This window comes from Podarcis tiliguerta, assembly GCF_965153285.1.
Source record: "Podarcis tiliguerta genome assembly, chromosome: 18".
Classification (NCBI taxonomy): Eukaryota; Metazoa; Chordata; class Lepidosauria; order Squamata; family Lacertidae; genus Podarcis; species Podarcis tiliguerta.
Genome location: NC_139551.1, coordinates 6945917 through 6968637, shown reverse-complemented (window position 1 = coordinate 6968637; position 22721 = coordinate 6945917). Strand labels below are relative to the sequence as shown.

General features: G+C 50.9%; 2 protein-coding genes across 4 annotated transcripts in view; one reads left to right on the top strand and one right to left on the bottom strand.

Moving 5' to 3' along the window:
- MYDGF (myeloid derived growth factor) overlaps positions 1 to 5233 on the top strand; it is an 8593-nt gene extending 3360 nt beyond the window's left edge. The window contains exons 4-6 of the mRNA XM_083421986.1: positions 562 to 643; positions 3389 to 3461; positions 4635 to 5233. Of these exons, the coding sequence (XP_083278112.1) occupies positions 562 to 643; positions 3389 to 3461; positions 4635 to 4714 (235 nt within the window). The 3' untranslated portion in view covers positions 4715 to 5233. The remainder of the gene's footprint in view (positions 1 to 561; positions 644 to 3388; positions 3462 to 4634) is intronic.
- The window catches only part of TNFAIP8L1 (TNF alpha induced protein 8 like 1), a 155099-nt gene extending 134162 nt beyond the window's left edge, over positions 1 to 20937 (bottom strand). Inside the window, exons 1-2 of one of the 3 annotated variants that reach the window (XR_014506704.1) lie at positions 20653 to 20937; positions 10137 to 11052 (exon numbers count right to left, since the gene is read on the bottom strand). Coding sequence is in view for 1 of the 3 variants with exons in the window: in XM_083421982.1 (XP_083278108.1) it covers positions 10487 to 11047 (561 nt within the window). In the remaining 2 variants the exon portion in view is untranslated. Of the gene's footprint in view, positions 1 to 8878; positions 11053 to 20652 lie in introns of those variants that run through there. The other 2 variants (XR_014506705.1, XM_083421982.1) reach the window with 2 other exon arrangements.
- Between the last annotated feature and the right edge of the window lie 1784 nt (positions 20938 to 22721).

The window sequence follows — 22721 nt, the reverse complement described above, 5'->3', positions numbered from 1 at the left end:
CCGCTTTGAGCCCGGCCTTGGCTGGGGAGGGCGGGGTATAAATAAAAAATTATTATTATTATTATTATTATTATTATTATTAATCACCCAGCCTGACATCTTTGCATAAGTAAAGGACCCCTGGGTGGTTAAGTCTAGTCAAAGGCAACTGTGGGGTTGCAACCCTCATCTAGCTTTCAGGCCGAGGGAGCCGGCATTTGTCGACAGACAGCTTTCCGGGTCATGTGGCCAGCAGGACTAAACCGCTTCTGGTGCAGCGGGACACTGTGACGGAAACCATAGTGCACGGAAATGCTGCTTACCTTCCTGCCGCAGTGGTACCTATTTATCTACTTGCACTGGTGTGCTTTCGAACTGCTAAGGTTGGCAGGAGCTGGGCCCGAGCAACGGGAGCTCACCCCGTTGCGGGGATTCAAACCACCGACCTTCTGACTGGCAAGCCCAAGAGACTCGGTTGTTTAGACCACAGCGCCACCCGCGTCCCTACATATAACCCGCATACAACCTCTTCCTCTCTTAATGCTGTGGCTTTCCATTTTGTCCTTTCCTTTCACGTCCAAGGCCTCAAGGGAAGTCTTACCTCTTCTTCACCCAGTTTAAAGGCGAGGTCAAAGGAGCGAAGATCGAGTATGGCATGGCCTACGTAAGTCTTTTCTGTTTCTAGGGTGTGGTGGGGGGCTGGCCTAAGGTCTCCTGTTTGATCCCTGGCATCTCCACGTAGAAACGGCCCTGTCTAAATTTCATTGTGTTTATTTATAGCAGTGTTTGTATGCTGCTGCATCATAAAAAAAAATACAAATAAAAAAATATCAGAAGTGTTTACAGCAATAAAACCACACAATAGAAAATAGAAATATTAAAAACAGACACCAATTGTTCGTAGTTAATGAATACAGTTATTCAATTGCATTCTTTTTTAATTAATTCATTTAACATAATTATTACAAAATATAAGCAAAATATTGCAAATTCATACATAGAGGGACCCCTGACTATTAGGTCCAGTCGAGAGTTCACAAGGAGATGGTAAATACTATCTTTCACTGCCATCCTTCCTTTCCTGTTTATGACCTCCGGGATTTGCTAAATGCATTTCGCATTCCTCCTTGATTCCTGTTTTATTTACCTGGACATGTAAAGTAAAGGTAAAGGGACCCCTGACCATTAGGTCCAGTCGTGACCGACTTTGGGGTTGCAGCGCTCATCTCGCTTTACTGGCCGAGGGAGCCGGCGTACAGCTTCCGGGTCATGTGGCCAGCAGGACTAAGCCGCTTCTGGTGAACCAGAGCAGTGCATGGAAACGCCGTTTACCTTCCCACCAGAGCGGGACCTATTTATCTACTTGCACTGGTGTGCTTTCAAACTGCTAGGTTGGCAGGAGCAGAGACCGAGCAACAGGAGCTCACCCCGTCGCGGGGATTCGAACCGCCAACCTCCTGATCGGCAAGTCCTAGGCTCTGTGGTTTAACCCACAGCGCCACCTGCGTCCCTAAATACACACACACACACATATATATATATATATATATATATATATATATATTTCAGATGAGCACACACATATATCTAAAAAGAACAAAAGAGAAAAGAAAAGAAAAGAAAAGAAGAAAAAAAGAATAAAAGTTGGAAGAATTTCTTCCAAATTCTACAAATATCTCAATATGAAAATAATTGTATTCTTAATGGCCTTCATAGGTCTGATAGTCTAGAAAAGGTATCATCAGGTATTTGAAAGTTGGCACAGGAGGTGCCTGCTGAATCTCTTTTGGCAGGGAGTTCCACAGGATTGGGGCGATTCTTACTATTATCAAATGAGCCTCCCCCACCCCTGTAGTGATTGAGTTGGGATATCAGGGTTTGGGCAGTCCCTGGACCTAAGTTGTGCATGGCTTAGTAAATTAGCCCTGAATAGGGTAACTGCGCCCCTGAAGGACCAGGAGCTCAGCCTGGGAGTCGTTTTGGACTCACAGCTGTGCATGGAGTTGCAGGTCAATTCTGTGTCCAGGGCAGCTGTCCACCATCTGGTACGCTGACTGAGACCACCCCCTGCCCGCAGACTGTCTCGCCAGAGTGGTGCATGCTCTGGTTATCTCCTGCTTGGACTACTGCCATGCGCTCTGCATGGGGCTCCTTTTGACGGTGACCCGGAAACTGCAATTAATCCAGAATGCGGCAGCTAGACTGATGATCCGGAGTGGCCGCTGAGACCATATAACACCAGTCCTAAAAGACCTACATTGGCTCCCAGTGCGTTTCTGGGCACAATTCAAAGTGTTGGTGCTGACCTTTCAAGCCCTAAACAGCCTCGGCCCAGTATACCTGAAGGAGAGTCTCCACCCCCATCGTCCAGCCCGGACACTGAAGTCCAGCTCCGAGGGCCTTCTGACAGTTCCCTCATTGTGAGAAGCAAAGTTACAGGGAACCAGGCAGAGGGCCTTCTCGGTGGTGGCGCCCGCCCTGTGGAACGCCCTCCCATGAGATGTCAGGGAAATAAACAACTACCTGACTTTTAGAAGACATCTGAAGGCAGCCCTGCTTAGGGAAGTTTTTTAAGTTTGAGGTTTTAATGTGCTTTTAATATTCTGTTGGGAGTTGCCCAGGGTGGCTGGGGAAACCCAGCCAGACGGGTGGGCTATAAATAATAAATTAAAAGTAAAGCTAAAGGGACCCCTGACCATTAGGTCCAGTTGTGGCCGACTCTGGGGTTGCGGCGCTCATCTCGCTTTATTGGTCGAGGGAACCGGCGTACAGCTTCCGGGTCATGTGGCCAGCATGACAAAGCAGCGCATGGAAACGCCATTTACCTTCCCGCCAGAGCGGTACCTATTTATCTACTTGCACTTTGACGTGCTTTCGAACTACTAGGTTGGCAGGAGCAGGGACCGAGCAACGGGAGCTCACCCCGTCGCGGGGATTCGAACCGCCGACCTTCTGATCAGCAAGTCCTAGGCTCTGTGGTTTAGACCACAGCGCCACCCGCATCCCTTTAAATAACAAATTATTATTATTATTGTTGTTGTTGTTGTTGTTGTTGTTATTACAACAGACTTGAAGCTGGCTTGGTAGTAAGGGGGAAGCCACTTTAGGCTACTGAGAAAAGCAACTAACAAATAAGTAAGCAAAGACCTTCAGGTCCTTCTGCCAAACATAGCTTGACTACAACTCCACTGGCCAAGGCTTGCTTGGGATGATAAGAATTGGAGTCTCAAAAAACCTGGCCGTCCAAAGGGTTTCTTCCCCACGCTTGGTGTTGATTGGGCTTGGATAGACCCAGCGCCCTGAATCAGTGGAAGGCAGATTCCTGTGTTCCTGTGACGACTAGTTTGAGCAGCAGGCGGGAGAGAAATTTTGGGACATGCCTGTCTGAGTCCCTTCTGTCTTGTTGCAGTCCACGGCTGCGGTTGGAGGGCAGAGTGACGTTCCCTTAAAGGAGGAGGAATTCCAGGTGACCGAAACGGCAGGTGAGTAGCAGCGGGAGGGGCTGATGACACTACAGTGGTGCCTCGCAAGACGAAATTAATCCGTTCTGCGAGTCTCTTTGTCTAGCGGTTTTTTCGTCTTGCGAAGAAAGCCCATTAGCGGATTAGCGGATTAGCGCTATTAGCAGTTTAGCGGCTATTAGCGGCTATTAAAGGCTTAAGGGATTAGCGGATTAGCTGCTAAAAGGCTATTAGCGGCTATTAAAGGCTTAAGGGATTAGCGGATTAGCTGCTAAAAGGCTATTAGCAGCTTAGTGCCTTAGAAAAAGGGGGTGGGGAGCGAAAAAAAATTGCAAGAATCGCAAGACATTTTCGTCTTGCGAAACAAGCCCATAGAGAAATTCGTCCTGCGAAGCGCATTGAAAAACAGAAAACCCTTTCGTCTAGCGGGTTTTCCGTCTTGCGAGGCATTCGTCTTGCGGGGCACCACTGTACTTCGGGGGTACAGAGGGCTGCTTGGGGCAGACAAAGCCTCCAGAGCGTTCGTGGCAGGAGCCCAGCACCACATGTGGTAGAAGATACCTTCCCTTTCCTTACATTTCCAACACTCATTGGTTCTTGTCTTGCACATTTTAGCTAGTTTAAAGGTAAAGGTAAAGGGACCCCTGACCATTAGGTCCAGTCGTGGCCGACGTTGCGGTGCTCATCTCACCTTACTGGCCGAGGGAGCCGGCGTACAGCTTCCAGGTCATGTGGCCAGCATGACTAAGCCGCTTCTGGCGAACCAGAACAGCGCATGGAAACATTGTTTACCTTCCTGCCAGAGTGGTACCTATTGATCTACTTGCACTTTGGCATGTTTCGAACTGCTAGGTGGGCAGGAGCTGGGACCGAACAACGGGAGCTCACGCCGTCGCGGGGATTCGAACCGCCGACCTTCTGATCGGCAAGCCCTAGGCTCTGTGGTTTAACCCACAGCGCCACCCGCGTCCCTCTCAAGAGACTGCTTGTGGGCAAATTGGTTACCTGTGCCCGTTTGGTCTGAGAACAAACCGTGTCTCCACAGCGCCACCTGCGTGATCCTACACGACAGATGGCCATCCAACCTCTGTTTAAAAAGGAGAGCCTGTTCCGCTGTTGAGCAGCTGTGACCCTGCCTTTCCTTGTGTTTTCTGCCCTTCTGTTCACCCTGCTGTCGTCTTCTCCCCTTCGCAGTGTCTCACAAGGAAGGCAAATTCCGCTCAGAACTCTCCAAGCTGCTGATCGTCGCCAAAACGGCCCACGACGAGCTGTGAATCGCCGAGTTCCCATGCCTGTTAGAAGGTGCTGTGCTTTGCCGGGGACATTCCAAGCGGATCTTCTGGCTGACTCTTGCAGGGGTGGGGACCTCTCTCCTGTGCTACCATGGAGTAGGAATTGGGGGAAGCATTTGCAAAACTGCACAGTGCTTCGGCACCACAAACCCTGAAAGCTCCTCTTGAGATGTTTCTGGTGTTCCGCTGTGGAATACGAATTGTCACCGGTGGTGCGGGGAATAAATGTGGGGCGCCGTTTATCATCCTAGCAATCTTCGTTTCCAGTCTGACGGTGCAGCACCCAGTCTATGAGAGACCAGCAGCAGCTGTCACAGAGAGACTGCGTCCGAAAACCATCACAGACGTTTCGATTCCTCTGATCAAAGGACCAAATAAATACACCGGCGCATTCCCCCCCCCCTCCGTAATCCAGCTTAATAACCACAACAGAATCCCACCTTCTCTCTACCTTGGTGAAAAAGGGCAATAGTTCGAATAAATCAGAATATATATATCTTAGTTTGCCTCTGTTCGTCTCTTTGCTGCTGCTGCGTCCATTTCCTGGGCGCTAATAAAAATCGGTGTGCAAGTCTCGTCTATGTTGCTCTCAAGAGCAGGGGTCAGCAGACTTTTTCAGCTGGGGGCCAGTCCACTGTACCTCAGACCTTGTGAGGGGCCGGACTAAATTTTGAAAAATATATATGAATGAATTTCTATGTCCCACAAATGACACAGAGATGCATTTTAAATAAAAGGACACATTCTACTCATGTAAAAACACGCTGATTCCCAGACCGCCCACGGGCCGGATTTAGAAGGCGATTGGGCCGGATCCGGCCCCCGGACCTTAGTTTGCCTACCCATGCTCAAGAGCATTGAAAAGAGGAATGTATTGTTATTAGTATTGTTATTTTTAGTTTTCTTGAAGGAACAATGTAACTCAAAACACCATAAAAAACAACCAAACCCCTGGTGCAAGGTCAAAATAAACTTGTAAGGTTATGTCGTAGAATGACATGAAACGATAAATGGTGACTCTACCACATAAATACATTCCCACCCACAGCTTCAGAAAAATTTAAAAGCAAAAGCCACAGTTGCCCCCTCATTTCTATAACCGCTATGTATTTTAAAGGAAAAAAAACCTCAAGGTGATTTGCAACACGTTGAAACATCCCCCAAAACCCAGAACGAAACGTTACTGAAGAAAATCACATGTAAATTATACATTCAAAGCAACATACAGTGAGGGGGGGGAAGTATTTGATCCCCTGCTAAGTTTGCCCCCGACAAAGAAATGATCAGTCCATAATTTTAATGGTAGGTTTATTGTAGCTGTGAGAGGCAGAATAACAACAGGAAAACCCCCAGAAACCCAGAAGACGTGTGCCACCAATTCACGACTGCCATCTCCACAGGGACATAAGCGTTTCTCGTGTGGAATCTGTTGTAATCGTCCCTCAAGTCCAGCCGAGGGCAGTACATTCAATCTTGCGAGAGTAAAAGCGCGCCTATCTTTTAGAATTGCTAGGTTATGCAGATAGGGTGCCAGAGAGTCGAAATGGAAAGGTGGAAAATAGTCATACCACGGGCAAAACCCTTATTGTGGCCAAGTTGTTTTGACGCTCGATATCATTTAGGTAAAGGGAACCCTGACCATTAGGTCCAGTCGTGGCTGACTCTGGGGTTGCGGCGCTCATCTCACTTTATTGGCCGAGGGAGCTGGCGTACAGCTTCCTGGTCATGCGGCCAGCAGGACTGAGCCGCTTCTGGCGAACCAGAGCAGCACACGGAAACGACATTTACCTTCCTGCCGGAGCGGTACCTATTGATCTACTTTCGCTGGTGTGCTTTAGAACTGCTCGGTTGGCAGGAGCAGGGACTGAGCAACGGGAGCTCACCCCGTCGCGGGGATTCGAACCGCCGACCTTCTGATCGGCAAGTCCTAGGCTCTGTGGTTTAACCCACAGCACCACCCGCGATATCATTTAGGCGCTGACAAATTAGACTGTTTGCTTTACTAAAACCCAAAGCGAGTCGCTGTTGGGGTGATAAACCACAGGAGTGAAGTTTTTGATGGACAATTTTAGTCCAGGCGGTCGTGTGACAATATGGCAGCTCTAGGGATATTAAACTGGGGAGATTTGAGTTTAGGCGAAGCCAATAGTTAAGTGTCCTAATCCAGATCCGTGGGGAAGATTAGCCTCTTGGACAGATAGAAAAATAGAATTGTAGAGTTGGCAGGAACCCTGACAGTCATCTAGTCCAGTGGCGTAGCGTGGGGGGTACAGGGGGGGCCGGCCGCACCGAGCGCAACATCTGGGGGTTAGGATTAGGGGGCGCAAATTCACAGGTTAGGGGGCGCAAATCTACGGGTTAAAGTAAAGGTAAAGGTACCCCTGCCCGTACGGGCCAGTCTTGACAGACTAGGGTTGTGCGCCCATCTCACTCAAAGAGGCCGGGGGCCAGCGCTGTCCGAAGACACTTCGGGGTCACGTGGCCAGCGTGACATCGCTGCTCTGGCGAGCCAGAGCCGCACACGGAAACGCCGTTTACCTTCCCGCTAGTAAGCAGTCCCTATTTATCTACTTGCACTTAGGGGTGCTTTCGAACTGCTAGGTTGGCAGGCGCTGGGACCGAACAGCAGGAGCGCACCCTGCCGCGGGGATTCGAACCGCCGACCTTTTGATCGGCAAGCCCTAGGCACTGAGGCTTTAACCCACAGCGCCACCCGCGTCCCCAAATCCACGGGTTAGGGGGCGCAAATTACTTGCCTTGCCCCGGGTGCTGACAACCCACGCTACGCCACTGATCTAGTCCAACCCCTTGCAGTGCAGGAATATGCAACTCGAACCTGCAACCTTGGCATTACCAGCAACCACACTCTTTAACCAGCGGAGCGAGCTTTGGTCTGACTGGGTAGGGAATCTTCCTGTGTTTCGCCGCGAGCAGCCGTCCTTCCTCCGAGGACTGCTTTCCTTGGCATGTAATTAACGAGGCTCTCAGCAGGTTGCTGACTAACGAGTGGAAAGGGATTGCCGCTGCATCTCTGGCCTTCTTCCTTGGCAGCATCAATCACCTGTCGTTCTGCTGCGCTTCCGTGCAGCTGCCGACGTTCCAGCTGCTCAGCGTTCGACGGCAGCTGGTGAGGTGTGGAAGAAGATGCTCCAGGATTCTGGGAGATGAGCAATCTCTGAATTGACTTGCTTCATTTTTAGAAGGAAGACCTCCTGGGCTTAAAGGGTCAGCTTAAGTCCAGGAATATCTTCCCAATAGGGCCGGCCCACTCATGAGGCAAGGTGAGGCGACTTCCTCAGGTGGCAAGATTCACAGAGGCAGCAGATCCCAATGTAAATCTTTATTCATTCTTATTATTACAGTGGTACCTCGGGTTAAGTACTTAATTCGTTCCGGAGGTCCGTTCTTAACCTGAAACTGTTCTTAACCTGAAGCACCACTTTAGCTAATGGGGCCTCCTGCTGCCGCCGTGCCACCAGAGCACGATTTCTGTTCTCATCCTGAAGCAAAGTTCTTAACCCAAGGTAATATTTCTGGGTTAGCGGAGTCTGTAACCTGAAGCATCTGTAACCTGAAGCATATGTAATCCGAGGTACCACTGTATTATTATTATTAATAATAAAAATAATAATTTGGTTTTTCAAATTACAGTTTTACAATCACATATGGTGCTGGAGGAGACTCTTGAGAGTCCCATGGACTGCAAGAAGATCAAACCTGTCCATTCTGAAGGAAATCAGCCCTGAGTGCTCACTGGAAGGACAGATCCTGAAGCTGAGGCTCCAAGACTTTGGCCACCTCATGAGAAGAGAAGACTCCCTGGAAAAGACCCTGGTGTTGGGAAAGATGGAGGGCTTTCCCAAAGCAGGGGGCCGGTCCTCCTTGTGGGGGGGCCAGACTATATTTTGGAAAAAACAATAATGAGCGAATTCCTGTGCCCCACAAATAACCCAGAGATGCATTTTAAATAAAAGGACACATTCTGCTCATGTAAAAACACGCTGATTCCCGGACCACCCACGGGCTGGATTTAGAAGGTGATTGGGTCGGATCCGGCCCCTGGGCCTTAGTTTGCCCACCCATGTGGTTCACTGAAGTATGACATATACTCTAGAAGAGGACGAAAACACCAAAAGACACACAGCGGAATGTGGACGGTTTAATTTATTTCCCCCGGCGATTATGATCTTTAAGCTTAAAGGCTCAAAGAGTCTAAAGAGTAGAAAACAAAACAAAACAAAACTCAACAACACATGTAAAAGAATAAACATGAAGATGACCTCGAAATCGTTCCAGATTATACCCCAAAATGAATTTAATTCACATTCTGTTCACCTAGAAATTATGGGAACTGCTTCCAGGTGCAGCTCAGAGATTTCTGAACTACGTCAGTGAATATTGCCAAACTAGCACAGTGCTAGGTATACTTTCTGATTGCAGTGGCGTGACCTTCAGATGCCTTTAAAAAGGGTCGGCCAAATTCATGGAGAAGGAATGAGGACCGAGGAACGGGATTGCGAACTGGCCAAAGCTACAGTGGTACCTTGCTTTGCAAGTGTTTTGGATTACACCCACGTCAGACCCGGAAGTGCGTGTCCCTTTTTTTGGATTACAACCCATTTTTTTGGAGGCCCCAAGTCTTTCAGCCTGATGACCCTGCAAAGCAAACCTTCTGCTTTGGAGAAGGCCGGATTCAGACCCACCTTCCATCTGGTGGTAAGGGAAGGTCTTTGCAAAACCATTTCATTTCGCGGGAATGAGGTGTGGAATGTAATCCATTGGAGCAGTCAAATACAACATTCCTTGTTTCCCTAGAGTGGGCACAAGCAGGGGATGGTACTCCAGTCATTATAACTTCCTGTTCTGCTGGTCTGGAGCATCCTTCCCCTGCATTTGACCTGGGAGATGGGTGCAGGCCAGGCTGACTCCATAAAAGAGCCAAGTCACGCAACCATTTTCTTCTCTTGCTGTTTTTTGCTGTCTGCTGGCTCTCAGCCAGCAGCACACGACCTTAATCTCCATATGAGATGAACTCACACTGTGTTCTGTAACTACAAGCTAAAGTCTGCCTTCAGGGATCAAACTGAACTGAATGTGAGTAAACTTCTTGTTACTTTTATGGAAAGACTCCTGTGCCTTTATTCTTTTAAGAGGGATAAAAGGGGACACCAGGAATAATCCATCTGGGCAAGCCAGATTGGATTACAGTGGTACCTTGGGTTAAGTACTTAAATCATTCCGGAGGTCCGTACTTAACCTGAAACTGTTCTTAACCTGAAGCACCACTTTAGCTAATGGGGCCTCCCGCTGCTGCTGCTGCACCGCCGGAGCCTGATTTCTGTTCTCACCCTGAAGCAAAGTTCTTAACCTGAAGCACTATTTCTGGGTTAGCGGAGTCTGTAACCTGAAGCGTATGTAGCCCGAGGTACCACTGTACTTAACTAAAGAGATTCAAAACTGAGGAGAATCTGCTCTGCTGCAGGACTCGAACGTGAGTGATGTAAGGATAATACTTAATCAATATATCATCTCCTACTATCATTAACATTCCCACATGAAGTGGAGAAGGAGGAGGACGGACCATTTGAATCAGGAACAACACCCTCCCCGCAAGCCCCTAAGCATGACCAAGCCGAACCCCGAAAGACCACAAGTTGCTTCGTGCCATACAGCATGGAGAAGTCCAAGTGGAGGCCACCAAAATCAACAACCATCTCCAGATGTTCCCTTTCTGAAAGCTGGCAGGCTGGGCTCTCAGATGTTCCCTTCGTCGAGCATTTGGTTAAGCCCTTCGCAGATCCTCTGCAGGTGCGTGCGGTAAGGCTCGGACGACCCGTAGAGGGCCGAGAGGAACTCGTAGTCCGCAAAGTGGTTGAAGACGTGGTTGATGCGCGAGTGGGACTTGGCTGTCAGGTGGGTGTTGACCGCTTGGTGGAGCAGCTCGGAGCACTCCTTGAGCATGTTGGATAGGACGCGCCGGTCGAAGGTGAAGTCTATTTGGTAGAAGCTGACGGCGGTCATGGCCAAAGTGTGCAACTTCTTCCGGAAGCGATCCATGAGGGCCAGCTCGTCCGCGTTGAACTGTCCGTTGCGGTAGAGGACACCCAGCTTCATGACCACCTTGATCAGGTTCTTGATGATCTTCTGGGCTTCCTTGCGGTTCCTCGTGTACTCCTTGGTGACCCGGTACAGTTCGTCCAGGATGTCGCTGCTGGTGTCATCAATGAAGATGCTAGCCATGTTTTTGGACGCCATCTTGCTCAGAAGTTTCTTCTGAGCTTGCAGAGCCAGGTTCTTGGTGCTGAAAGTGTCCATCTTTTCTGGAAAAGGCGAGAGTACACAGACATAATAGTAATAATAATAATAATAATAATAATAATAATAGTAATTTGTTATTTAAAGGGATGCAGGTGGCACTGTGGTCTAAACCACAGAGCCTAGGATTTGCTGATCAGAAGGTCGGCGGTTCGAATCCCCGCAATGACGGGGTGAGCTCCCGTTGCTCGGTCCCTGCTCCTGCCAACCTAGGAGTTCGAAAGCACGTCATAGTGCAAATAGATAAATAGGTACCGCTCTGGCGGGAAGGTAAATGGCGTTTCCGTGCGCTGCTTTGTCATGCTGGCCACATGACCCGGAAGCTATACGCCGGCTCCCTTGGCCAATAAAGCGAGATGAGCTCCGCAACCCCAGAGTCGGCCACGACTGGACCTAATGGTCAGGGGTCCCTTTAGCTTTACTTTTAATTTATTATTTATAGCCCACCCACCTGGCTCGGTTTCTCCAGCCACTCTGGGCGGATCCCATCATCATCAACATCATCATCATAATAATAATAATAATAATAAAGCGATGAAACATCAAACATTTAAAACTTCCCTAAACAGGGCTGCCTTCAGATGTCTGGGCTGCCTTCTGCAAACCTTCCACTCCATCGTAAATTGTTAGTAATGCTACCTCTGGATTTTTGGTCAGTGTTAACCCAGTGATTTCTGTTAACCACGCTTTGCCAAAAAAATTGTACATATTTACACCCCCACCACATGTGAAGATAATCCCCTGTTTCCTGGCATCCCCTCCAACATAAAACCGAATATTCCTTGTTTATTTGATTTAATCTGACTGGTGTTAAATACTGCCTCCAAATTACTTTATGATAATTTTCTTTTATTCTAGCAGACAACATTTCTCCCACATTTCCTCCCCAGCTTTGACTATCTATCTGTCATTTGAGCTCTCCAGGACCTCCAAACACGCTTCCTGGGGAGGTCACTTGGGTGCTGCTAACACAGGTGACAGCAGTTACAAGTTACAGCCACAGCAGGTGCTGTGATTCTCCAGTGGTTTGACTTGCCCCTGCCAGGTGCACTCCATTGCCTCTTCAGACAGACAGATGCCAACAACTATGATCCTCCTCTTTCTGTAAAGGTAAAGGGACCCCTGACCATTAGGTCCAGTCTCGGACGACTCTGGGGTTGCGGCGCTCATCCGCTTTACTGGCCAAGGGAGCCGGCGTACAGCTTCCGGGTCATGTAGCCAGCATGACTAAGCAGCTTCTGGCGAACCAGAGCAGTGCACGGAAATGCCGTTTACCTTCCCGCCGGAGCGGTACCTATTTATCTACTTGCACTTTGACGTGCTTTCGAACTGCTAGGTTGGCAGGAGCAGGGACCGAGCAATGGGAGCTCACCCCGTCATTGCGGGGATTCGAACCGCCATCCTTCTGATCGGCAAGCCCTAGGCTCTGTGGTTTAACCCACAGCGTCCCCCGCGTCCCCCTCTTTCTGTAATCAGCAAGTGATACGTTGAAATAACAACAACTACAACCTGCAGGGGGCTGGACGAGACGACTCTCAGGGCGCCTTCCAACTTGACAATTATATGATTCTAGCTTCGTTTTGGGATGCGGGTGGCGCTGTGGGTAAAAGCCTCAGCGCCTAGGGCTTGCCGATCGAAAGTTCGGCGGTTTGAATCCCCGCGGCGGGGTGCGCTCCCATCGTTCGGTCCCAGCGCCTGCCAACCTAGCAGTTTGAAAGCACTCCTGGGTACAAGTAGATAAATAGGGACCGCTTACTAGCGGGAAGGTAAACGGCGTTTACGTGTGCGGCTCTGGCTCGCGAGAGCAGCGATGTCACGCTGGCCACGTGATCCGGAAGTGTCTCCGGACAGCGCTGGCCCCCGGCCTCTTGAGTGAGATGGGCGCACAACCCTAGAGTCTGTCAAGACTGGCCAGTACGGGCAGGGGTACCTTTACCTTTACCTTCGTTTTGGAAGCTGCACTAGGCCAGCCTCTCTGTTTAGGGCTCAATTACCGGAGCGACTGTTGGCTCCTGCCGCTTGCAACCAGAGACCCTGCTCTACATCGCCATCTCTCTTGCCAAGGGGATAAATCTTTCATACAGCTGTACAAAGAGGACCTGAATAATTTACGGAGCAGCTTGTGGAAGAGAGATGAAGAGCAGGAGCGACAGGAGCAGACCAGAAAGATAAAAAAGGAGGCCTCAATTGTTTTCTGCGGTGACCACCTCCATCCATACTGTTGCCAAACCCAGATGTGGGTGGTTTGTCCCGAGGAACGAGGGCTGGCTCAGCTTTGAATGAGCGAGTTTGCTGAATTCGTTCAAAGATCTCCGGACCTCCCCTTGAAAGCAGCCCCAGTGGAACTGAACATGAATTAAGTTCGTTTTGGGGGTAGGACTAGAGCTCTGTATGCATAATAATAATAATAATAATAATAATAATAATTTATTATTTATTATTCATACCCCGCCCATCTGGCTGGGCTTCTCCAGCCACTCTGGGCGGCTTCCAATCAAATATTAAAATACAGTAATACAGTGGTGCCTCGCAAGACGAAATTAATTCGTTCTGCGAGTTTTTTCGTCTTGCGAAGCACCAATGTGTATTGACGGTTTCCCATAGGAATGCATTGGCGGTTTTTTTAAAAAGGCGCAAGACGTTTTCGCCTTGCGAAGCAAGCCCATAGGGAAATCCATCTTGCGAAGCAACTCAGAAAATGAAAAACTCTTTCGTCTTGCGGGTTTTTCGTCTTCCGAGGCATTCGTCTTGCGAGGTACAACTGTATATCAAACATTAAAAGCTTCCCTAAATAGGGCTGCCTTCAGATGCCTTCTAAAAGTTTGGTAGTTGTTGTTCTCTTTGACATCTGGTGGGAGGGCGTTCCACAGGGCGGACACCACCACCAAGAAGGCCCTCTGCCTGGTTCCCTGTAACTTGTCTTCCCGCAGGGAGGGAACTGCCAGAAGGCCCTCGGAGCTGGACCTCAGTGTCCGGGCTGAACGATGGGGGTGGAGACGCTCCTTCAGGTCTACTGGACTGAGGCCATTCAGGGCTTTAAAGGTCAGCACCAACACTTTGAATTGTGCTTGCAAACGTACTGGGAGCCAGTGTAGGTCTTTCAAGACCGGTGTTATGTGGTCTCGGCGGCCGCTCCCAGTCCCCAGTCTAGCTGCCGCATTCTGGATTAGTTTCTGGGTCACCTTCAAAGGTAGCCCCATGTAGAGCACTGTATTCAGTACAGTGGACGCTCAGGTTGCGAATGTGATCCGTGCGGGAGGCACGTTCGCAACCTGCAGTGCCGCGATTTAGCGCTTCTGCGCATGCACGAGCTCCGAAACCCGGAAGTAACCCGTTCCGGTACTTCCAGGTTCGGCGTGGTGCACAACCCGAAATCACGCAACCTGAAGCGTCTGTAACCCGAGGTATGACTGTATTGAAGACCCAATTTGATGGGTCTCCTTTTCAGTTGAGGTTGCTCTACAGACTGTGTTGCAAAGGATCAGCTGGAAGTTGCCTCCAGTCAGCTAATCGGCACCGACTTCAAACTCTGCTCTCTGCAGGGATCAGCTGTGCTATGGAATCTTGTAATGCCGCTGATCCCAGCAGGGTTGAAGTCAGAGACGATCCCTGATGGGCTGGCATTGCCTTCAGATTCTGCTTTGGCTACTGGGATCAGCTGTGCTGTGTTGCTCCCTCTAGAAATTCTGCACCACAGCCGAGGGCTTTGAGCCAGCGCCGATCAGCTGATAGGTCCTGAATTTGAGTGCTGTTGTTTGCTGGGATCGGCTGTGCTTATAGAATTCCCCATGGAGAACTCTATAAATCCAGCAGATTTTGGCTGAACATTAGGAAATGCTTTTCCAATGAGAAGAGCAGTTGGCTCCTCACCTCTCATCACCTGACCTAGCCACTGTGATCCACGCGATGGTCACCTCCAGACTGGATTATTGTAACTCGCTCTACGTGGGGCTGCCCTTGAGACTGACCCAGAAACTCCAGCGGGTGCAGAATGCCACGGCGAGACTCCTTACGGGGTCTTTGCCGCAGGATCACATTCACCCAGTGCGCTGGCTCCCGGTGGAGTACAGGATCGGGTTTAAGGTGCTGGTTTTAACCTTTAAAGCCCTAGACGGCCTAGGACCCTCGGACCTACGGGACTGCCTCTCCTGGCATGTCCCACGGAGGACCTTACGGTCATCAAATAAAAACATCTTGGAGTTCCCAGGCCACAGGGAGCTTAGGCTGGCCTCAACTAGAGCCAGGGCCTTTTCAGTACTGGCCCCAACTTGGTGGAACGCTCTGTCGCAAGAGACTAGGGCCCTGCGGGACTTGACATCTTTCCGCAGAGCCTGCAAGACAGAGCTGTTCTACCAGGCCTTTGGCCAAGGCACAGCCTGACCCCCTTTCTCCTTCTGTAATCTTAGAATCATAGAATCATAGAGTTGGAATAGACCACAAGGGCCATCGAGTCCAACCCCCTGCCAAGCAAGAAACACCATCAGAGCACTCCTGACATATGGTTGCCAAGCCTCTGCTTAAAGACCTCCAAAGAAGGAGACTCCACCACACTCCTTGGCAGCAAATTCCACTGTCAAACAGCTCTTACTGTCAGGAAGTTCTTCCTAATGTTTAGGTGGAATCTTCTTTCTTGTAGTTTGGATCCATTGCTCCGTGTCCGCTTCTCTTGAGCAGCAGAAAACAACCTTTCTCCCTCCTCTATGTGACATCCTTTTCTATATTTGAACATGGCTATCATATCACCCCTTAACCTCCTCTTCTCCAGGCTAAACATGCCCAGCTCCCTTAGCCGTTCCTCATAAGGCATCGTTTCCAGGCCTTTGACCATTTTGGTTGCCCTCCTCTGGACACGTTCCAGTTTGTCAGTGTCCTTCTTGAACTGTGGTGCCCAGAACTGGACACAGTACTCCAGGTGATGTCTGACCGGAGCAGAATACAGTGGCACTATTACTTCCCTTGAAGTAATAGTGTTCACAGAACTCTAACCCGATGGTTGCCATTAATTTGATTCTGATTTGATTCAAGAATGTATTTTAATTAACTGCACGATTTTATGTGCACTGTGCTATTTTTACCTGTTGTTAGCCGCTCTGAGCCCGGCTTTGGCCGGGGAGGGCGGGACACAAATAAAAAGTTTTTATTATTATTATGTAGAGCTGTTCAACAACGGAACAGGCTTCCTTGGGAGGTGATTGGCCCTTTGGGACAGCTACCTGTCAGGGAGGTTGTGGTTGCACTGGAAGCCCTGAAGCCAGCAGGGGGTTAGGCTAGCAGATCTCTCAAGCACCATACGCCACTATGACTGCAATGGGAACAAGCCCTTCTGCGAGTGCGCTGCTGGCAAAGTTGAGCTTTCGGGAAAACCCGGCTAAGATTGCAAATGCCGGCTGACAATTGAAGGAGGAAGCCTTTCCATGGAAGGGCAACTTGGCATGCTCTGGAGCGGCATAAATATTCCCGCTAACGAGCCAATTAGTTACACCAAGCGAGGGAAATATTAGGCGCCATAACAGATTGGGCCATAAATCACGTCGGCAAAGCAGCGTCCCGGGGCAGCTTTCCTGAGCCCTGACGTTTGTTTTCCAATCTGGTTTGGCGATCTGAGTTGGGATTTGACCTCCGAATCCTCAACCTGAGGCAGTGGCGTAGCGTGGGTTGTCAGCACCCGGGGCAAGGCAAGTAATTTGCGCCCCCTAACCCGTGGATTAGGGACGCGGGTGGCGCTGTGGGTAAAAGCCTCAGCGCCTAGGGCTTGCCGATCGAAAGGTTGGCGGTTCGAATCCCCGCGGCGGGGTGCGCTCCCGTCGTTCGGTCCCAGCGCCTGCCAACCTAGCAGTTCGGAAGCACCCTCGGGTGCAAGTAGATAAATAGGGACCGCTTACTAGCGGGAAGGTAAACGGCGTTTCCGTGTGCGGCTCTGGCTCGCCAGAGCAGCGATGTCACGCTGGCCACGTGACCCGGAAGTGTGTTCGGACAGCGCTGGCCCCTGACCTCTTTGAGTGAGATGGGCGCACAACCCTAGAGTCTGTCAAGAGTGCCCCGTATGGGCAGGGGTACTTTACCTTTTTTTTTAACCCGTGGATTTGTGCCCCCTAACCCTAACCCCCAGATGTTGCGCCCGGTGCGGCCGGCCCCCCCCTGCACCCCCCATGCTACGCCACTGACCTGAGGACCCCTCTGCTCTCAAACCTGAGTGATATGGCAGTTAATAAATTAAACGCACACTTTCTTGCACCCGGGAGCCACGATTTGGAAGCTCTCTTTGCAACGGGAGGGCCAGGAAGGCGAGTCAAAGGTGAACGCCTCACAAGTTTGTGCGACCATCCGCTGAAGCTTAACCCCTGAACCTCTTTTCCTGCGCAGCGAGAAAACAGGTGACGCAATTAAAGGGGGATTTCTTCTGAGCACAGGATATATCGGCAGGAAGCTGCAGGAAATTCGCTGACTGGAAGTGAAGTGGCACGACTGCTCCAAATCTCTTGCAGGAGCAAGCAGCGCTGAAATTGGGAACATGGCTGGCTGCTCCCAAAGCACAGAACCATCACGGATTTGCAATAAAACAGACCTCTAGAGTAGGGTTACCAGACGTCCCCGTTTCCCGGGGACAGTCCCTGGATTTGCGAATAAGTCCCCGGAAAATTCCATCCCCGGATTTCATCTAATGTCCCCGGGAGATGCAGCAGCGGCAGTCTCAGCAGCCCGGAGCAGTTGGCTCTGGCTGGCTTCAGGAGCTGCTCGGAAGTCCCCATATGATGGTGGTTCAAGGGCTCTCAGATGCAGCTTCCGGGCTGCCTCCACCTTCCCTGACCCCAGCAACTAAGCTGGGAAGGGAGGCTTCACGCTGCCTTTCAGAGCTTGCATGCAAGCAGGAGGAGGCAGGGATCTCTCAACTGTGAAGGGAGGCTTCTCGCTGCCTTTCAGAGCTTGCGTGCAAGCAAGAGGAGGCAGGGATCTCTCAACTGCGAAGGGAGGCGTCACGCTGCCTATCAGAGCTTGCGTGCAAGCAGGAGGGGGCAGGGATCTCTCAGTTAGGCAACGGGAAGCCTCCCTTCCCAGCTGAAGGATCCCTGCCCCCTCCTGCTTGCACGCAAGTAGGAATGGGATTGGGGCTGCTCCAATGGGAAGGGAGGCATCGCGCTGCCTGAGCCTCGCCACCACCACTGCTCTCCGCCCTCCTTCTCCGCCTTCATGCCTGACCCACCACACACCACTGGCCCGCCACTGAAGAACCAACAACTCAGGGGCTGCCCAGGTTCATGGAGAAAGGAGATAGAAGCATCAGAGGAAAGGGAAACATGGGGGCTGAGGTCAAGGTGGCAGCCGCCCTCTGTCACGGCCATCGCTGCGGCATCAACGTCCCGAAAGTGTAAAGGGACCCCTGACCATTAGGTCCAGTCGTGGCCGACTCTGGGATTGCGGCGCTCATCTCGTTTTATTAGTCGAGGGAGCCGGCGTACAGCTTCCGGGTCATGTGGCCAGCATGACTAAGCCGCTTCTGGCGAACCAGAGCAGCGCACGGAAACGCCGTTTACCTTCCCGCCGGAGTGGTACCTATTTATCTACTTGCACTTTGACATGCTTTCAAACTGCTAGGTTGGCAGGAGCAGGGACCGAGCAATGGGAGCTCACCCCGTCATTGCGGGGATTCGAACCACTGACCTTCTGCTCGGCAAGTCCTAGGCTCTGTGGTTTAACCCACAGCGCCACCCGCGACCCTCAAACTCCTGCTTTAAAATCGCTAAGGGTCTTTGCAGACCACTTCAAGATTTTTCTGCCTGCTGCGGCAGCAACTGCGATTCCATAGAATTCAAAATGCATTGGGATGAAAAGCTACGTGGGAATTGAAAGAAGCCATAAAAACCACAATTAAAAATCCCGCCTTCATGCACAAATTTGCAGGCACATGGAACCACCTGCATGAAGTTTACAGACACTGACAAACTGGAACGTGTCCAGAGGAGGGCAACCAAAATGGTCAGAGGCCTGGAAACGATGCCTGATGAGGAACGGCTAAGGGAGCTGGGCATGTTTAGCCTGGAGAAGAGGAGGTTAAGGGGTGATATGATAGCCGTGTTCAAATATATAAAAGGATGTCACATGGAGGAGGGAGAAAGGTTGTTTTCTGCTGCTCCAGAGAAGCGGACACGGAGCAATGGATCCAAACTACAAGAAAGAAGATTCCACCTAAACATTAGGAAGAACTTCCTGACAGTAAGAGCTGTTCGACAGTGGAATTTGCTGCCAAGGAGTGTGGTGGAGTCTCCTTCTTTGGAGGTCTTTAAGCAGAGGCTTGACAACCATATGTCAGGAGTGCTCTGATGGTGTTTCCTGCTTGGCAGGGGGTTGGACTCGATGGCCCTTGTGGTCTCTTCCAACTCTATGATTCTATGATTCTAACCCCACAGCTAAACTTTTGAGGTTCTTCAAGCTCACTGATTGCAACTTGACAATGTTTCTACCCCTCTTCTTTAGAAATGAGCTCCCATTTGCTCCTGGCCAGCTTGATGGAAACCTGCCTGTTTGGTTCAAGGGCCAGAATGATATTATCCTTTCTTCCCAGCCCCAGCAGAACCACTAAAGTGTTTCTGGGGATAGCAGCTAAGTTGGGAGAGCAGGTGACTCCTAATCTCAAGGGTCGTGGGTTTGAGCCTTGCGTTGGGCAAAGCAGATTCCTGGGTTGGGCTAGATGACCCGCGGGGTCCCTTCCCACTCTAAAATTTGATGATTCTTTGAAATGCCAAGTTATTATGCCTGGAGACAGCGGGGTAAGACCTCATGGCCATATGAGAGGTTAGATGGCCGTCTCTCATGGATGCTTTAGTGGAGATTTTGGTGGCGCTGTGGGTTAAACTACTGAGCCTAGGGCTTGCCATTCAGAAGGTCAGCGGTTCGAATCCCCACGACGGGGTGAGCTCCCGTTGCTCGGTCCCTGCTCCTGCCAACCTAGCAGTCCGAAAGCACGTCAAAGTGCAAGTAGATAACTAGCTACCACTCCGGCGGGAAGGTAAACGGCGTTTCCGTGCACTGCTCTGGTTCGCCAGAAGCGGCTTAGTCAATCTGGCCACATGACCCGGAAGCTGCACACCGACTCCCTCGGCCAATAAAGCGAGATGAGCGCCATAACCCCAGAGTCGTCCGCGACTGGACCTAACGGTCAGGGGTCCCTTTACCTTTACCTTACCTGGATTACAGCGGGTTGGGCTGGATGACCTCTGGGGTCCCTTTCAGCTCTGCAAATCTCTTATCTTTTTTGTACTCTTTCCCTTTTGTTCTCCTCCTCTTTCTTTTTCCCCTTCCTTCTCTCTTTCGTCTCTTTCCCTCCCCCCCTCCTTCCTTCCTTCCTTCCTCCCTCCTCTCTCCCTTCTTCCTCCTTCCCTTCCAAAATATACTAACTTACACAAAGCAAAGCCGTGACCATCAGCAAACCACCCAAAAACCACCGCACAGCCACATTTTTCCTGGCTTACAGCCTCCTTGGCAAGTAGACAAGAAGGAAGTGCGCCTTAGCGCAGCCACTCCAAGTCTGTCCAGTCGCCAGCCCTTCGGGTTTCGTGGGAACCCGGCTGCCCCGGGGCGGGCGCGCGCGCTCTCCTGCTGCCTCTTACCTGGTCTGTTCCTTCCACATGAGCCGCAGACCCCCTCCGGGTCTTCTCCTCCAAACTGTTCCCCTAAGCAAGACCCTCGTCTGCAAACCCGCCTCTTCTTAACCTCAAAGATCCGCTTGAGGAGAAGGCGGATTCTTTGGGTTTTGTTTGTTTGTTTGAAAAAAGATGTTGCAGATACCCTTAATTGAAAGACAATGTCTCCGCTTGGTTCGCTTTCTGCTATAGCCGCGATCTCTCTCTCTTTCTCTCTCTCCGCATCCGGACGAGTCCAAGGTTGAAACTCGATGCTTTTTTGCAACACACAGGCAAGTTTCAAATTCAAAGAGGGCTGGAGGTGGCGGGGGGGGGGGGGTTGAGGAGAGGGGGGGGGGAGGGTGACAGGCCAGGCAGCCAACCAACCATTGCGCAGGGCTACCTACGAAGCAGCCAATGGGGGAGCCAGGAGAAAGAGGAGGGCGCAAAGTAGAGGGATGGGGGCGAAGAGGGAAAGGGGGGGGGGGGACGAAAGCGCATTCCTTGATCAGCCCCTGCGCAGCCTTTGAGAAGCGGGAGGGATGTGGGTCTAAGTAAGGGAGACCCGCCCCCCCAGTCTCAAGCAGTGGCGTAGCGTGGGTTGTCAGCACCCGGGGCAAGGCAAGTAATTTGCGCCCCCTAACCCGTGGATTTGCGCCCCCTAACCCGTGAATCTGCGTCCCCTAACCCTAACCCCCAGATGTTGCGCCCGGTGCGGCCGGCCCCCCCTTCACCCCCCACGCTACGCCACTGGTCTCAAGGCATACAAAGCACAATGCCAGAAGTCCTTCTTGAGCTACCTGGGCCGGGTAGTGGGGTGAGCGCACCCTTCGTTTCCATTCCTCTTTCTCCCCACTTTCTCTGGGTGCAAAACTGGTTGGCAGAACGCAGCGTGGGAGGCGAGCCCTCCAAGCTCTGCAGAGAGATCCCGGGACATGTCCGGTTGCCATATGTCCTCTTTTCCCAGGACATGTCCTCTTTTTCATGAGTCGCCAAAGCGATCCATAGTTCAAAGTTGTTGTTTAGTCGCATAGCTGTCAACTTTCCCCTTTTCTTGCGAGGGATCCTATTCGAAATAAGGGATTTTCTCTTTTAAAAAGGGGAACTTTGGCAGCTATGTTTAGTCGTTTAGTCGTGCCCGACACTTCGTGACCCCCTGGACCAGAGCATGCCAGGCACTCCTGTCTTCCACTGCCTCCCACAGTTTGGTCAAACTCATGTTTGTAGCTTCGAGAACACTGTCCCAACCCACAGTGCCACTTCAGGTTAAGAACAGTTCCAGGTTAAGTACGGACCTCCGGAACGAATTAAGTACTTAACCCGAGGTAACACTGTAATAATAATACAGAGGTACCTCGGGTTACATACGCTTCAGGTTACAGACTCTGTTAACCCAGAAATAGTACCTCAGGTTAAGAACTTTGCGTCAGGATGAGAACAGAAAACGTGCTCCGGTGGCGCGGTGGCAGCAGGAGGCCCCATAAGCTAAAGTGGTGCTTCAGGTTAAGAACAGTTCCAGGTTAAGTACGGACCTCCGGAACGAATTAAGTACTTACCCTGAGGTACCACTGTATGTCCACGTGTTCTAGAGAGGGAGACAAACTTTTCTCCGTCTGTTTTCTCTGTGGCACGCATAATTTTTATGAGCGAGGGCTTCCTTCTCGTGGGGCTTTGGTACGCTTCGCAGTCTGCGTGCCAGAGCCAGAAAACTCCAGGTCTTGCAGGTTGACCCGTTTCCAGAGTCCTCGCCCACGTCTCTGCAACAGAAGCAGCCTCTGGCTATGCTTGCCATGCGCTCTGCTGGCCCCGGGCCTCCTCCGCCTCCAGCATTGCATCTCTCCCCCAGGGGGTAAAATGTCGCTGTTGTTCCAGCTCTGTGGGTGGACTGCAAGAGGGTTTTTGTATCTGCAGTTTCCACCGCTGGAATGCCTTGAGTAAAAGGTACCTCTGAGCGTCAGCAGAGCATTCTCCCACCCGCTAGGTTTCAGTCCTGGGATCGGGGACAATTCCTCCCCCCCCCCAAACGAGTATAGGAGTATAGCATCTAGATCAAGGGA